Source organism: Haliaeetus leucocephalus, unplaced genomic scaffold (genome assembly GCF_000737465.1).
Source record: "Haliaeetus leucocephalus isolate CR32 unplaced genomic scaffold, Haliaeetus_leucocephalus-4.0 Scaffold495, whole genome shotgun sequence".
NCBI classification, from domain to species: domain Eukaryota; kingdom Metazoa; phylum Chordata; class Aves; order Accipitriformes; family Accipitridae; genus Haliaeetus; species Haliaeetus leucocephalus.
The window spans coordinates 6,525,401-6,542,352 of NW_010972931.1; the positions used below are offsets into that span (position 1 = coordinate 6,525,401).

The window sequence follows — 16,952 nt, forward strand, 5'->3', positions numbered from 1 at the left end:
GTGGCCTTGTCCTCCTTACATCATTAGATTGGATATTAGAAAAAAATTCTTTACTGAAAAGGTTGTCAGGTGTTGGAACAGGCTGCCCAGGGAAGTGGTGGAGTCACCATCCCTGGAGGTGTTCAAAAAACACGTACATGTGGCACTTCAGGGCATGGTTTAGTGGGCACGGTGGTGTTGGGTTGACAGTTGGACTCGATGTTCTTAAAGGTCTTTTCCAACCTAAACGATTCTATGATTCTATGATTAATTTTTCTGAAGAGAAACACTGTGGTGCAGAGCCCTGAATCCCTGATACTGTATTTCTTTTCAGGCCTGATTATAAACCAGTACAAGTCCTCAGTCTCAGTTTGCCTTGAGATTCAGGACATTTTCTCCTCAAAGTACATTGAAGCTAATGACTCTGAACTCCCTGGGATGGACCTACCTCAAGTACAGTGACAACTGGAGTTCTCTAATTTTGACTGAAAAAAAGGAGGGGACAAAATTTTTGCTTTTGGGAAGCTGAATAAGACAGATCTCCCCGCCTGGGGAGCACACACTAAATTCACATCCCCACAGCGACAATCCGTGTTCACCTACAGTTCCAGAAGTTTCCCCAGAGAAGTCAGTGGGAGAACACGATACTTCAACAGCTGGTAGGCAAAGTTCACCCAGCACCACCTGCCCAGAGTGAGCCCGGGGGACTGCAGAGCAAGGACAGCCATGAACGTGGTGGCAGTCAAGAAAGGAGCTTGGCCCATCAGGATTTGGTCCCCCTTTGGTGTGACCAGGCTCAGCCACAGGGTGAGAGCAGAAGTGGCTGAAGACAGAGCGGGGGTCACTGTGCCCCCAGGGGACGAGCCCCTCTGAAGCAGAGCACTGGAAAAATCACACCTCTCCGGGAAAGAGCTGCTACCCCCAAAGAGCCATCTCACATCTCCCTTCCCACCCAACTCACGCACCAGCACTTTGGTTTGCTTTTTTTTTTTCTTCCTTTTTTCACATAACATTTTCAAAACCAACATAGACCGTGTTACCCCTGTTTATAACAATACAAATCAATGTAAAATATTTACATTATGTCGGTCACTTGTTCAAGTCTACCTGTAAAACATTTACACTATCTAGTTCACTTGAACAAGTCTACCTATGAGGAAAGCCTTCAGAATATTACTGTACCAGTAGTCAGAGAAGCAAACAGCACTTCATAAAAGATAAACTTTTGTTTCTTTACATTCCCCTTGCATTCAAGACACCACTGAGTATGTAACATCAGTTCTCTGTATGCCTAATTTTTATCTCACATTTACATTTCTTTCTCCTTCTCTAGTTTGGAGGAGGATCTGAGGTATTTAACTTTTTTATGGCACCGACACTCCATATACCAAAAGTTCTGCTTCTTTTTCCACTACTTAGTGAAATCCAGCCCCGCGCCTACAGCCAGATGTGTTATCACACTACTTTTGGAGGATACAGATGGATAGGAAGAACAAATCATATTTTGAAAGGTTACACTTATTGGCAAACCTAATTTGTTCTCTCGCTACAGACTAGAATTGCTTGATAAAAATGAGCATTCCTGATGTACCTAAAACTTTTATGTTCCTTCCAGCAATGGTCAGTTCATCTATAGTTTTCTTCCTTCAAAGAACAGATATCCAAGTGGACGCTTGCAGCCACCTTTTTCCCATCTGCCCATAAAACATATGTATTCTTTATCATCAACTTTAACATGCTGCACTTGGAAACAGTAAGTCCTGTGGTCTTCTTTGGTTGCCATTGACCCAGACTGTCAGAAATCTAATCCCTGTGCCTGCATCTTCACAGCGAACATTCAGAATACTTAAAGGGAGACTTTGGCTTAAATCTCATAAAATGTGAAGGTTCTTGCTAATAGATTGAAGAGTTTCTCAATTCAAGTCACATCCTAGTCTTTAAAATCCTTCCAGATATTTATTGGGCTAAAATCAGAACCATCTATAAGTGGTGGTGGAAAGGAATTAGGTTACGGCCTCTCCCAGATGGATGCGAATTGTTCATTTCCCCAGTTTGTGGGACCACGTGCAGTTCTAACATTCTTACTTTACAATTTGTTTCTTCGGAGCCAACATTTTTGCTGATTATTTTTTATCCTACAGAGTTTGAAAAAACTCTGGGCTGATTCACCTGAACAAAAATCTTTATCTTCAGTGTCTGTGAGAGTTATGTGTCAGTTATGGGTCTGTAAAAATCTAGACCTTAAGGCTGGATCTCTTCCCCTGCCATACAGATGAAGTTAATACATATTATACACGATGGAACTATTTCTCGGCTATCATAAGTGTTATCTCTCGGAAGAGGAAGTAACAAAATCATTCTACTCATTCTGATCCTCGAAACACAACATGGTCATTGATTATTTATTGCTCCCTTCTGATTTATGTCAAGACTGGAATCCAGTTAGCTTTATGGGCAGCATTTTGCATCATGAGTAATCGATTTGCATACTTCAGTATAAAGGACACAAGGTTCCTGAAGCTGCACCAGCTTTAGACTGGTGCAGACTCATTCGTTATGGGAATCTATGGCAGACTTTTATACTCATTTCAGAGAGGAGAATCAGGCCAGTCATGAAAGAGTTAGAAGCACAGAAGGGCAAGACTGTACATTATTACTGGTAATCTGTCAAATCACTTCCAGGAATAAAACTTTGTATTAGTCAAATGACTCTCAAAACACTAAAACATCCCTCCACATTCTTTTCTTGGCAAAGATAACAACATATTACAGCTGCCTATGAATCTCTAGCTATGAGATATTGGTAGATAAAACAGAACTGAATTCTCCAGTGTACAATTATCTCTTATGCTGTTGTAGTTATCTCTTGGCGACTGATATTCTGAGACAGTCTATTTAAGCAAAGAGTAATCCAAATGGTGAAAAAATTTAGATTTTCTGTGGAGAAGGTCGTACATATACAGTTGCCATGACAACTGTATTTGGCTCTGGAAGAGGGAAAAAAATGGCTCTTTTTAGACTGAAGTAAAATAAAATGGGTTTGGATGCATAAGAAAACTGCATTTTCACTCTCGTGTGGAATAGTCCTTCTGTAGCAACCTTTCTTAGCTTCTGATTTTTAGATTTTAGGGGTTTTCTTTTCCTTTTTTTTTTTTAAACAATGAGACTATTGGAATTACGACAGGGGAGAGCACCTTCCTTTCCCTACCCTTCCGATATCCAGGGCATGTTCCTGGTATTCTGTGTTCCAACATGCTACAGATTGCACCCTAGCTGCAAAAGAATAGAAGCAGGTTTCCTGCATCTAGGCAGCATAAAAATGCAAATTTAAATTTATAACTTCATCAGATCGTAGAAGACTTGGAGAAGAGGAAAATAGCCGATACATATCCATCTGTTGGGAAAGCAGTGTGTCTGGTCTGAAATGTCTCTCTGTGTCTCACGTGAAAGATAGCCAGGATGATTTTTTGTTCTGTTGGCGGTTGGAAAATAAAGCAGATTTTAAACCTTTGCTATTGTGTATCCTTTATCAGCTCTCCGCTTCCAGCACTTGTGTATGCATATCCCTCCCATGATCACGCAGGCCAATGCAACGGGAATCATTGCAGCGTACCAGGACAAGCCGACAGCTGGAAAAGTAAAGAAATGAAATATTTTCAAAAAAACCTCCCAGGAAGATAGTTCTCTAAGTTCAAGGAGGAAGAGGAGAAATGACAATAAAAAGGATGTCTGCAAGTTAACCTTCCAGCAGGGTTGATCACCTGTGAAAGGAAGAGGCCTATTGATTGAGCGTTCTGGGAAATGGGTTTACGAAGAGGGGAGAAAGAACTGGAAAACAATAGAGGTTAAGAATTTAAAGTTCCATCTTTTTGCACACACATGGCTCTTCCCAACCCTGGCTCAGAGTGACTATGTGCTTTCTGTCTTAATTTGGTGGGAGCAGAGACACTCCAAGCAGGAAATAAAAGCACCATGTGGAGAGGGAGTACAAAACAGCTAGTCCACCCTCAAGCTCTGTGAATAATTTTCTCATACAGAGCAGCCCATAAATTGCTAATGATCAAGCCAAGACTCTGAGCTTTTTCCCCAAATACAGCTAATTTCCAAGACCAGTGTCTGCCCAGACCATTTTGGATTATTCCAGCCTATATCGGTCCACGGATTGCCTCCCCTGTAGTAATACCTGTGTAGCTCACGGAAGACAAGGGCAGCACATCATCTAGCAAACAAGTACAAATCCCTCATCATGGGATGCTGGAGTGAGTCATGAGTTATAACTCATAATGAAGACTGCAAATGTTCATATGCCTTTCTAAGACAGTGTGAGCAAGCTTTGGTGATTCATCAACATCATGCAAAGAAACAATTAGCATCGCTTCACATTGTTTTTACAGCTGGTTCTTGGCCAATGGTCTATCACACTGCAACATTAATTGCACTGAGCTTAGGGCTTCTCTTCCCATCACTAGGAGCCAAAATAACAACACCCATCGTAATTTACACTTCTTGTTATTTTGGTGGCAGTCTGTGCATGAGGAGAAGGAACACTCTGATCTTTATTCTGCTATTGTCTTCTTTTTTTTTTTTCACTACTTGTTGAGGGACTGGAGGAGATCTGGCCCTGCTGCACCCAATGGGAGTTTGCCAGTAGTCTCACTGGAGCCATGATTTCACAACGTGTATCTAAATTGGAGCCGTATCCAATGAACAGATATACCAGCACAGATCCCTATCCCTGCAGAAAATGTCAGTGACTGACCCACAGAAAGTGTATTTGTGAACACGCTATTCCAAAGTCTACAGGTGAAAGAGGCAACCAGTTTTTCCCCAGGCAATAATTCATCCCAATACTACCTTTGACAGTATAAAAGGCTGGGATGATAATTTAGCATTAGAATAATGATAACAATTATCCCAAATAAGCAGTCAAACTAGTTACCTTCCTGCTTGACCCTTGTTGGCAGTACTTGGTAGCCATATCTGTTCTGTGCCAGACACGTAAAGTCTGTGTAAAAATCCACTTCTTCAACAGAATGAAAAATCAGTGGCACTTCAATGAAGTTTTCACCATTTTCTACAATTTCTCTGAAAGAAAAAATTAATGTTAAATCCTATTATAAGCTGGCTTTTCTCTATTTGATGTGTTCATTCTAACAGCATGTTGCAAGAAAATACATTGGATATTTGCTCATTTCTGAACTAGCCCCTCAGCATTAGAGGACACCTGCATCTTCCAGCTTTTGCCTGCTTTCGCCCGCTTTCGCCCACTTTTGCCCGCTTGTGCCAACTTCCAGCCCAGTTGTGCCAACTATTTGAGTCTCAGAAGTCAGTACCCATCCTGCACTTCTTGAATCTTCCAGGAAAAAAACATCTAGATTGGTCTTGCAAAAATAAAGAAAAAGGAGGGAAGAAAGGCAAGCAGAATTCTGTATATCTTTGAGCTCTCTACACAGCATTGTGGAAGGACCGAATTCCTTCTCTCTGACCACCTATTAATTTCTAAGATTCATTCTTACTATCAGCTGGAAGAGGACATATGAAGAACATAACCCTGCAAATGCTCACTCAGCAAACTGTCTATCATCTGCCCAAAGCCAAGAGCTCAAGACAAGAAACTGTCTAGGAAGTTTCCAGCTAATATCAATCTATCTAATTGTTTCATCAGTCCAACTATTTAAAAGTGGTTTTCTAGCTGCAGTCACATTGTCTCTTGACATCTTTTAGTCATTGCTGGAGAAGTTGTCCAGCTGCTCTTTAATGATCTGCTCATGAGTCTGCTATGCGCTGCGGCAGCGGAATTCTCTGTGCCCTCCTCCCGGGACTGTACTGCAGGAAGGCAGCAACACAGCGGTGGGTGCTTTGCCAGAGATTTCTACAGGGAATTTGTTTTCCTGGTGGCATTTGGCCTGTTTTGCCTTGCTGCCATTCTGAGGGCTTCCAGCAGAACTGGGGTGTCCCACACACCGTGGGCTCTGCGTGAGCCCTAGCTGGCATGGTCCCTGTCCTTGTGCAATTGTATAATAATATATAACAGTAATTATGATAGTAATAATAAAAATAATTTTTAAAGTCCAAGTAAGAAAGTACACATGCTGCTCTACTCTAAAGCCTGCAGAGACTATAGCCACCGTACATTTTATGGCTCCTGACCACAGGGTTAACGCGCTGTCACTTATCCATGTAAACAACATTATAAATTAATGGTCTCAATCATGCTGTGGGGAACGTGAAAACACAGAAGGGCTTGTGCATACATCTGAGTTACCATGTACCTCTGGCTGCAGCTGTGCAATAAACCAAATATGGCCAGGTTGCTACCTGGCACTGATGGCCACAAATGGCCCAAACCGGCTCACATCCACAACTGTTAAACACTCTTGTCCCTCAAAATAGGGATGTCACATCCCCAAACTCTGTGGGGATTGGTGCCTGCCCCATACTAAATCCTAATTGATAGCCAGGAGCTCTTTGGGAAGGTGCTAGCTGCTAAGTGACCAGTTTAACCATTAACAGCAGAGGCAATGGCATCCCAGAGCCCAGCAACTTCCCGGCTCTGTCCACCAGTACAGGCAGAGCCACCGTGACCCAGGTGAGGGTGATGATCTTTGTGGACACTCTCAGCTTCATTAAATGAGAGATAAAACACGCCGACTTGGACCTCAATGACGAGATTTCAGTCAGTAGGTTTACCTCACACCTGCGAAGCACTAGAAGCATGCCTGAACGTAGTGAGTTAGTGCTGCTCAGGTGACATGTCACAGGTACAGAAAGCAGATCTTTTTCCCACCTTTCCTAGCGGGAAAAGCCTTGAGGCATACAGCTATGAGGCAGCTGAGAGAAGGCTCCGTAAGACTGGGAGAGACAACGGATCAGGGCAAGAGGATGCGGAACATCCTGCTTCTCGCTCCCACCAGCATCGCCCCCGCCAAATGCTTCCCTGGCGCCAGCTCTAGCGCTCACTGGGCGTCTCTGTGAGTCAGTTTAACTCACTAATGTGGAAAAAAACAAGCCTAAGGGGGAAAACAATGGTATTTTTTTTAAAAAAAACAAACAACAAACCCAAACCACTGGATAGTTTTCTGTTGTCTCAGTGTGTTCAGAGAACCTCATGAATGTCAGGGAGAGGATGGTGCCATTCCACTGGCATGGGGCAAGGAGAGAGGTAAGAGAAGCACTGGGAAGGATCAAGCCCCGCTGTTTTCCACTGCAGTCAGCTCTCACATCAGCTCAGCTGCTCATGAAAGTGTGCTTCAAGTTTAAGCCTCAAAGTTGGCTCATTCGCAGTATACCATGAATAAACACCAGAGATAAAGAATTTATTTCACCCTTCCTGGGTTGGATTTGGGGTTTTTTTTGCTTGCCTGCCTGGTTTTTTTTTCAGCTCTCACCTTTACTTCAGATCTGTCCATATCCCCTTTCATTACCTGGCATTCAGCTGCACTGAGAGCCCCTGTAACACTGCAGGCTAACCCAACAAGCACAAGGAAACACTTTCAGCCAGACTTACTGTCGTTCTCCCTCTGTAATTCTGCTTTGCTTGTAAACCACATCGACGGCAGTGTCATTTGCTAGCCATTCCACATCGGTATTGACGTGGCTGCTCAGTCCAACAAACACTTTGCATGAGAGAGTCATCCTGGAGCCTGTTAGTAAAAGAAAGATTAAAAATCCATTTGGATACATGTGAAGAACTACTCTTTCCCTTGGTGAAAACCAACATCTCCAGTGGAAGATCACGTTCCCACACACGTCAAGCACCACTGCATCCAAAACTGAAGTCCCAGATCGTTTTTGATCCCCTACTCCTTGGCAGCAAGACCCTTCAGTTTGGCAGTCCTTCCCGCTGCTAACCAAATTATTTTCCCATTGCAACAGTTAGCAACTCTTGCACTAGACACATTCCTCAGGAGGCAAAGCTGTGTTCTTGTGGCCTTGCTCCTTCTGACGTACTGCAGCCCAAAGGGCATGGTGTGATTTACCACTCTGGAGCTTAACCAGCAGTGTAGCTCCACTCAGAGGTGCTTTGGGCAAGGGCATTCGGCTCAAGGTGGGACCTCCAGAGATAAAGTGATTGTGCAAAAATTCAGAAATTTTGCTATAATTACTGTAACTCAGAGCTAGGGATAAAGAGCCTTCAGACTGGTGTGTATCTATATTATATGGAAAATGCAGGGCTCAATAATGCATACAGCTTTATTACTATATCTGTGCAGATGGTGATAAAAGGGATATAAAACACTCCATGGAGCTAGACAGGGAAAAAAAAAAGACTTGGTAGTCCTATGCTGATGGAAGGAAAAGTGGCAGGGAAAACTAAGACACCATAGGACACAGCTGTGTGTATAGTATCCAAGTTTAAAAAGCTTAGTGTAAAATACACCTGGCATTTTCTAAGAGGAAGTGCAGCAGAATTTTATTGTCATAATATAATCTTCAAAGACAAACAGAGATCCTGTCAAGGTACTTTCTAACTAACAACAGCTGTCTAGTTCAAACAGTAAAAAGCAGTGAAAAAATGTCTCCTCCCAAAAGATCTAGATGGCTCATTCAAAACCACCAGATAACCTAGACCAGTTTGAGGGAATACTGAAAACGAATAGTTCTTAGGGAAGGGGGACTCTGAGTAGCTGATCTAAGGGTACAAACATGCTTTTCTTGCTTTGTTAGTGACTAAAATCTACTGCATTTCTACAGCTTCTCCTACGTGGAAGACAGCATCTAGTTGTAGACAGTAAGATGCAAAAACTACTCCAGCACTGACCCTCAGCTAATATAATTGAGATCAAAAGAACTACAACAATTTATGCCAACAAATTACACCATAAGAGGACCTGCTTTCATTTTTGCCTGGTTAGATATTTCCAAAAAGAATGTTGGGCCTTACCGAGAGCAGCTGATGTCGTCTTTTGTGTTGGATACACAATTATTGGGGTAATTCTCTTTTCTTGTTCTGGAGAGAGAAAGAGAACAGAGAGTCAGTGCTAGCACAATAGAAAATTTGGGCATTGCTCCAGAACAACTATGGACAGAAACGTGCCACTTTGCTCAACATCTTTCATGTCCCAGGAAAGCATTTGATTATTAAACCCACTGGCAAAGAGAGGAATTCCAATTTCAAGCCCCGAGGCCTGTGTTTGTGGAGATGGATAGGATCAAGCTGACATCTCCGTCCTGAAAGCTGCACCGTGAGGCATTCACGGCAGGCGAGCGAGGGTTTTGGGGAAGCAACAGCAACATTAGGCACTAAGCACAGCTCTTTTTATGCACAGTGAGTGCCGAGATCCTTGCACACCCATTTCACACTTGCAAAAAAACAGAAAAGCCACAAACTTAACCGGAGAATGGCTCTGCAGGGGACCCACAATTACACTCCTATGCCAGCGAGGTGTTCACATTTCCAAAGCCACTTCCACCAGTGGACACCAGTGCCCAGCCGGAGGAAACCCTGCCAGGGGCTGTGGGAAACTCATCGGTGCCAAAGCAAGCACCCACGGTGTCCCGCTTGTCTTGGCAGGGCTGCGAGGCCGAGCAGGAGTTCGTCCCCAGAGTTGTGTTAAAAAAAGAGATTTTCCTTAAGTGCTGTAATGTTTTAAGGGGTCAATATTTACCAACGGTCTCCAGCCGAATTGTTCTGGTGATTTCATGCGTTACACCTTCGAATGGAAATGGCATCTTGCAGGTGTAATAGCCAGCGTCTGTTGGTAGTACAGAAGTCATGGTCAGATAAGTCGAACCTTTCAGAATTAGGAATTTTTCATGGTCATCTTCCAAAGGCAGAGCATCCTGGAGAAAGGACAGCAGCTGGTGTTATGGCTCAGATACGTGTAGTTACACCCCGTGTAACTTCCAGACAAAAGTACCTATCCCTGTGTCTCTGTTGTTAAAAGTTCACTTATCACTGGGAAATCTGAGCAGTTCCACTTTCCCACCAAAGGGCAAGTTCTTCAAATGTGTATCTGTCTCTAAAATGCTCTGAGGCTGTCGTGGTTTAACCCCAGCCAGCAACTAAGCACCACGCAGCCACTCATTCACTCCCCCCCCATCCGGTGGGATGGGGGAGAAAATCAGGAAAAGAAGTAAAACTCCTGGGTTGAGATAAGAACGGTTTAATAGAACAGAAAAGAAGAAACTAATAATGATAATGATAACACTAATAAAATGACAACAGTAGTAATAAAAGGATTGAAATGTACAAATGATGCGCAGGGCAATTGCTCACCACCCGCCGACCGACACCCAGCCAGTCCCCAAGCGGCGAAAATCCGTGCCCCCCACTTCCCAGTTCCTAAACTAGATGGGACATCACATGGTATGGAATACACTGTCGGCCAGTTTGGGTCAGGTGCCCTGGCTGGGCATGAGAAGCTGAAAAATCCTTGACTCTAATCTAAACACTACTGAGCAACAACTGAAAACATCAGTGTTATCAACATTCTTCACATACTGAACTCAAAACATGGCACTGTACCAGCTACTAGGAAGACAGTTAACTCTATCCCAGCTGAAACCAGGACAGAGGCACGATATGAAGTGTGAAGAATTGCTATTTTAATCTATCTATCTACAGTGTGTGTGTATAGCTTTTCAATAAAGTACATATTTTAAGATGGAAGAAAATATAACAGGCTCTTTCCTGAGTCCTTTCAAGAGTAATCATCTAAGACATTCTTCCAAGACTAAAACCATCTTAGTAACCATGAAGGTTTTCACAACACTATTACTTTCCATACATGGCCTCGTAAGAGTAATATTCTAAGGCATTCTTCAAAGACAGATACTAGTGATCATGCAGGTTTTCACAGAAATATTACCTACCCTACATGATCTCATAAACTGTGATAAATTCCTGCTCTGTATCGCTAAGGCTCTGTTCACACACAGGTTGGAGCCCTGCTAGGAGCAATGAAGTTCCTTCTCCATGAAGGCAGGCTAGCTCTTTCTGATGGTTGTAACAAGAACCATATTGGGGTGGGAAGGCAGCCTTTTACTTATCTAAGTGGGTAATAGCCTGCTTCTGAAGGGAATCCTGAGCAGAGACATTTTGCTGATATGGTACCAATCACAACATAGGCACTGCATCCTATGGTAAGAAGGATAGCTGCAGGAGGCAGAGCACATGATCATAGTGAGAGTGTAAATAAAAGCTGAAACAAGGTATTATGAAAATAAAAGAAGAATCCCGCGCTGTCCAGTGCGAGATTATACAGCTAAGGATGATCAAGTGAAGAATATTTGACCTTACAGGCAAAACCAGGCTTGCCTATTTGAAAAGCCACGGACAGGCAAGAGAACACTGTAAGCATTGTGTGATGAATCTAGTATTTCCAAATGCTGTATTCCAGTTGATTAATGAATGCTACCCCCATCTGAACAGCTCACGCGGTGGAAGCATCACTGGGCGGTCCTACTTTATGGGATTCAGTAGAGGGGCCATAAAAAGAAGCACAGAACTGAAGAGAAGGACCTAATCTGAAGTGGCAAACCCTGGAGTCAGGCTAGGTAATCTAACCTTAAAAATAGTTACACTGCCTGTGAGAGCATATAACACATGGGGCCCTTCACCCTGTGCTGAGTCCACCCCAGAGAACCTTTCCTAAAATATATACATCTGCCCCCAAATTCCCAGTATATTATGCTGTTCTCGTGCCTTTAGCAACATGATGGTCAGGAGAAACAGAAAGTGGAGATATATGTGCCTTCACAAACAGGTTGGGATTAGGCTTTGCCCAAAAAGGAGGTGAAAGTTCTACCTTGTACCACTTGAGCTCCAGGCTTGTCCCATTTGGTGTAAAATCCCACAGGTCAGGGCAAACGATCTTTCCAGAGGTGAAAGTGAAGAGGACCTGGAGATAGGCGATGTCCCGAGCAGCTGTCTTCTCCACGACCGTGAGGTGGATGGAGACCTCGGCGCAGTAGGAGGAGTTCCTACGGACAGAGCGGGGAGAGGTGAGCACCCACCAGTGACAAGGGGAACTCCGGTGACACCCTTGGTTTCCTCCTGGCTCTGTTTCCCTCCTTGGCAGTTTCTAAGAGGCCAAGACTGAGATCAGAGCAGGAGGGATGCTGGAAAATCACTGGTACTGTTTTTTTGGCACAATCTAAACATGCTGACACATGTCTGCCTCGGAGCTCCAGTCTTTTTGGTTTTGTACACCAAGTTTGCTGCGCACCCTTAGGCTACGGCATGATTTTAATTTTGCAAGGAGAGGGAACATGTTCACCTGAACAGTAGCAGATGTGTCATGAACCCTCCGTCATTTCCTTGAAAGAGGTCTTGACTGTGAAAACCCTAATGGTTGGGACCTAACGATGAAATAAAAAACTTAAAGCACATATAAAGACACATCTGCAGTTACTGTTGAACAACAAGTAGGCACTTCTGTGAGTACATATTACTTTGCACAGAAAAGAAGGCATTCCTGCTTTGCAAGTTTTGCAATCTTTAACGAATTTTAACTTTCTGGCCCCAAGTGACAATCGCTTCCAGTCCCAAGGAGGACCAAACTGGGGGATATAGGTGCTTAAACTGTGTCTTTTCCGACCTCTGAAAGCCTGTCTCGGAGATGCCTTCACCCAGGGCAGTGCCTGATCCTGACCCCTGTGGGGACCAGCAAAGCCAGGGGGTCCGGGCTGCAACCTCCTGAAGAGCTCACACTACTGCTAGGGCACTGTGACTGCCTGTCACCTACAGGTCAGATCCCTAAATCCAAAATATTTGCTCAGCAGAAGCAGAGATCTGTGATAATTTGCTTCTACCCTCATTTTACAGAGTGTTGAAAAAAATCTGGTGGCTTCCCTGTGGGATGATTTGCAAAGGAAATACAATTTGTTTGTACTTTATCAATCCTGTAATAATGTTAGTGACGAAGCTATGCACTCAGCTCTTGCATATCTTTTTCAGGCAGATTTCACAGTATTTTACTATAGCTGTCAATAACACTGTCGCAGTGTTATAGGTTGAGGAACTGAGGCAGAATAGTCCAGAAAGGAGATTAAAAAAACAGCCTTCAGGGTCTCAGGGAACTACTCTCTGCTCTAGGACAATATTTGCCACTTTTTGTTATTCTGGCCTCACTAGCAAAGTCTTCTCTTCTGCCCCACCACTGCAACTGCTGCTGAGACACGCGGAAATGCCGACCCAATACGCTGAGCATGATTTATTGACTTGAGTTCTGCCTGTCCACCTCTTCTACTGCTGACACACGTCACTCACAAGGTGTGCCTTGCCAGCAAGGAAACTGCGCTCTACACAGGCAGGTCCAGGGATGTATGGATATGTTTTCCACTATAGACCCCAGAGCAAGGTGCCAGTTGCCAGGGGTCTACTGGGAGGATGACTGGAAGGAGGAGCTGGCAGGGGACAAGGAGCTGGGACACCTTCTGGAGTTCAGGCTCTAATGGTGACAGGCGTTTTGGCTTTCCTCATTTCCCCACAAATCCAGACCCTGGTACCTCTTTTGAAACTTGTCAGATACTCAGAAAAACATGGTCAGGTCTCAACCCACTGCAGTATCACAAGTCTGGTCCCAGCCTAGTAAATACACATCAGGTCTCATGACAGGTCTTCCAGCAAAACCAAGGCAATCAAAGTCTTGTTTAAAATGCGAAGCAGAAGAAAAGTAAACACCAGGGATAAGGAAGAGGGAAGAAGGAAGGCACTCCAGAGCCTTGGTATATGCTTCGTAAAGCAGTCTGGAGTGCAAGCAAGGCTATTTGCTTCTCTGGAGCTGTAACAGGAGGGTTGCGTTCTGCAGAATCCCCTGCCTGCAGCATGTCCCTGCTTGCCACAGACCTGCCTGGCTCATAAATAAGCTAGAACAAATGCTCGCTCTCATGTTCCTCGTGAGATCGTAGCCAGAGTGGCAATACTGTGTCACGATTTATCCAGATTTCCGTATATGTATCTATAGGAGACACACAATACATTTAGGAGTTCTGACTTTCCGCATTTTTTTCTCTAATAAAGAAATTATCTTATCCAGACATGCTCTGAACACAACAGGAGTTTAGAATCAAGCTAATGTATTTTAGACATAGTCAACTTGTTAGTGAACTGGATTTTCTTTTAAATACCCACCTTCTGGTGCAGATATATACTCCTGAGTCTTCTAGCATTGCTGGTAAAAACCAGAGTGCATCTCCTTTTGCCCAGACTCTTGGATCTTCATCTCTTCCTGATATCATGGGTTTTGAACCATTTTTATACCATGTGATATTAGGGGTCAAGGCAGAAATATCCAAATGTTTGTATCTGGGGGAAGGGCATTTCAGAACCACAGGTTCTCCATGCAGTTCATAGTAGTGTTTGAAAAACACGGTGTGATCTGGGCAGTTTTCTATATAAATCAGAGATATTTTTACATTACTGTCAGCCAGGCGCATTAAAAATAAGGGAGAGGGAGACAGAAGGAAAAAAAGAAAAGCATGCTTTTACCTGTGCTTTTGCCTTGCTGGAGTCTGAAAGCCGAGGCGCTCGCTGTGCACGCTACCAGGACAAAGAAGAGCCCACGCATTTTTTCCCAGAGGAAATGGGAAGGAGAAGATCGAGAGAAAGTGTCTTGAAATCTACAGGGAAGTTTATTACAAGACAGAAGATATGATGAAAATACTCAAAGTTAACTTAAGAGTTAACTGCTTTTTTCCTCACTCAGGACCTGGTGAGCTCTGGTTCGCCCTTAGTGAGCAGAAAGGCTTTTTCCTCCCTATTTTATGGGGGCTGACTTGCGGAACAAGAGCATCTGGCTTGGCACAAACGCATCACTTCTGTCCCTTTCCTTCCACTCCACAGGAGATGCAAACAACATACCACAAGATGCTGCTGTCCCCACGGCTTTTCAGTGCAACAGCTACAGGCGGAAAAATCTAGCTCTGCTTATTTTGCAATAAGATGTGACTGAGGCACGGCTCAGCCGCTTCCAGTCAGCTGTAGTGTAGTGGCTTGGGTGAACACAGGAGCAAAGATGCAGCAAAATAGACTTCGGCTGTCTTAAGCAGTCACTTCAGGTTGCGTGGACCTCATTAAATCCTGTGTCACTTTATCATATCCACTGTGGCTACCACAGTAGGCCAGCTAGAATAGATCAGGCTGCAGGCAAACTCCCTGCTATAACCAGAGCCAGGCTTTCAAAGTCTCCAACAAATGTTTCTCTTGGGACAGAAAACTTTGATTCCCAGGGCATGCACACCCATCTCGCAGTTGGTGCGCAAGTGAGTTTTCAGCGTGGACACTATTACCATCTGTGCTAAAAAGAGATGAGGAAAACCCCGAGCAAGTTGTACTAAAAATGAGATACAGTGACGCTAAGGGAAAACAAAACTATCCACTGCCAGTCATTCATTAACTGTCATCTGTATTGACCTGGCATGGGCAAGGCAGCTTCTGCGTACATCACCAAATGCTTTCTGGTTTGCACAAGGTTTCAGCGGCTGCTACTCCGTTGATTCATTATGTGTTTTCTCACTGTACTGCAGGCAAAAATACATAAAACATGCTATATATAGGCACTGCTTTATGCTCTATGTAAGGTATTTATGTGCAATACATGTATGCACATGATACATACTATTTCCATTTTATATACAGAAATGTAAATTGCATGCATTTAACTTAGCCTAATACCATGATTGTCCCATAGGCTGACTATTAAATGATTGGACAACTACTTCAAATTGTATCCAAAAGAAAAACATATTTCTACCAATCTAACACCATCGTATTCATAAGTACTCACCTTCAGGCATCTTCTGTGTATCCCATCACGCTCATATTTATAATGTGGTTTTGATTCAAATTTCTCCCTGTTCTAGTAGCTATATTTATCTGACATCTGATAGTTTGACTATAATAAACTATTTCCAGCTTATTGTCATCTCTGCAACACCACAAAGCCAACCTCTTGCTCAATAATACTGTTTCCTAACCGCAGCTGGTCTCCCCTACCGCTAGATCTGAAAGGTTTTCCAGGACATTTGCATGGAGCTGTAGCCCGTCTCGGCTACACCTGGACTAGGTGCCAATGGCTTAGTCTGTGGCATTAATAAGCCCCAGGGCTCACACGTAATACCCTGTAACAGGGAAGTTTCTTTCTCATTAGATCCTTTGCCTGATGAAAATACTTGGTTATTTTGTTCAGCACTTTCCAGTCCCTTTGCTTTAGTATCTAGCAATCTCCATAAGCCCTACACAATCTGAGGGTTTAGGGGAAGTTTAAATTGCCAACTTTTCATCAGATTCACTTACCTGTGCTTCTGCAGTCTTTCAGCCATTATCTTCTCATGAAAAGATAACACTGAAAATTGCTAGTGAGGACCTTATATAGGGTAGCTCAACACACAGCGGAAATCTCTCATTGCCCAATCAGATTTGTGTCAGAACCAAATGACATTTTAGAACCAACTTTCTTTCCTTCCGTAGAGTGAGGATGAGAGAAACGGAGACACAGAGAGAGAGAAAATATGTATTTGGATTTCCCAAAAAAGGGGAAATGACTGCTAAATATATGACTAAATTTCCCTTTTTCTGACGAACGGTAGTTTGCATGCACTCGCATCTTCACATGACTATTTCACGCTCTACCTCAAATAAAAAATTCTCATGGGCAACGAAAGGTGTCCTGCAGCACAGTCAGCAGCTAAATAATTGCAATCTTCACATAATGTGGTTTAGCAAGTTCTGCATGGACAACATAAATCTTTTGTGATTTCCCAGATGGCTTGTGAATCACAAATGGGTTGATTCCCCTTTCCTTCCATAACATCCATCTTAGCGTCACAGCTCACATTAAGGCTGTCTTTGCAGTGGAGTATTAAGAATTAACAGATATAAGCAGATTATGGCATCCGGGCTCATGAGCAAAAGGGGTAAGAAATGGGTTATGAATTGTGGCAGTGTTGGCTTCCACCTGTTTAGAAGAGGGCAATCTAGTGGCGGGCTTCAGTCTGGAACCGGCCCACAAGCCAATTTTTCCTGTGCC

General features: G+C 43.5%; 1 protein-coding gene across 1 annotated transcript; it reads right to left on the reverse strand.

The window, feature by feature from the left end:
- Positions 1–202: 202 nt before the first annotated feature.
- IL1R2 (interleukin 1 receptor, type II) lies at positions 203–16,305 on the reverse strand. Its single transcript, XM_010575717.1, has 9 exons — positions 16,220–16,305; positions 14,414–14,544; positions 14,057–14,315; positions 11,730–11,904; positions 9,588–9,762; positions 8,864–8,929; positions 7,487–7,622; positions 4,919–5,064; positions 203–3,608 (listed from the first exon to the last, which is right to left on the reverse strand). Exons 1-9 carry the CDS (start codon positions 16,243–16,245, stop codon positions 3,481–3,483), a joined length of 1,242 nt encoding a protein of 413 aa, XP_010574019.1. The 5' UTR covers positions 16,246–16,305; the 3' UTR covers positions 203–3,480.
- Between the last annotated feature and the right edge of the window lie 647 nt (positions 16,306–16,952).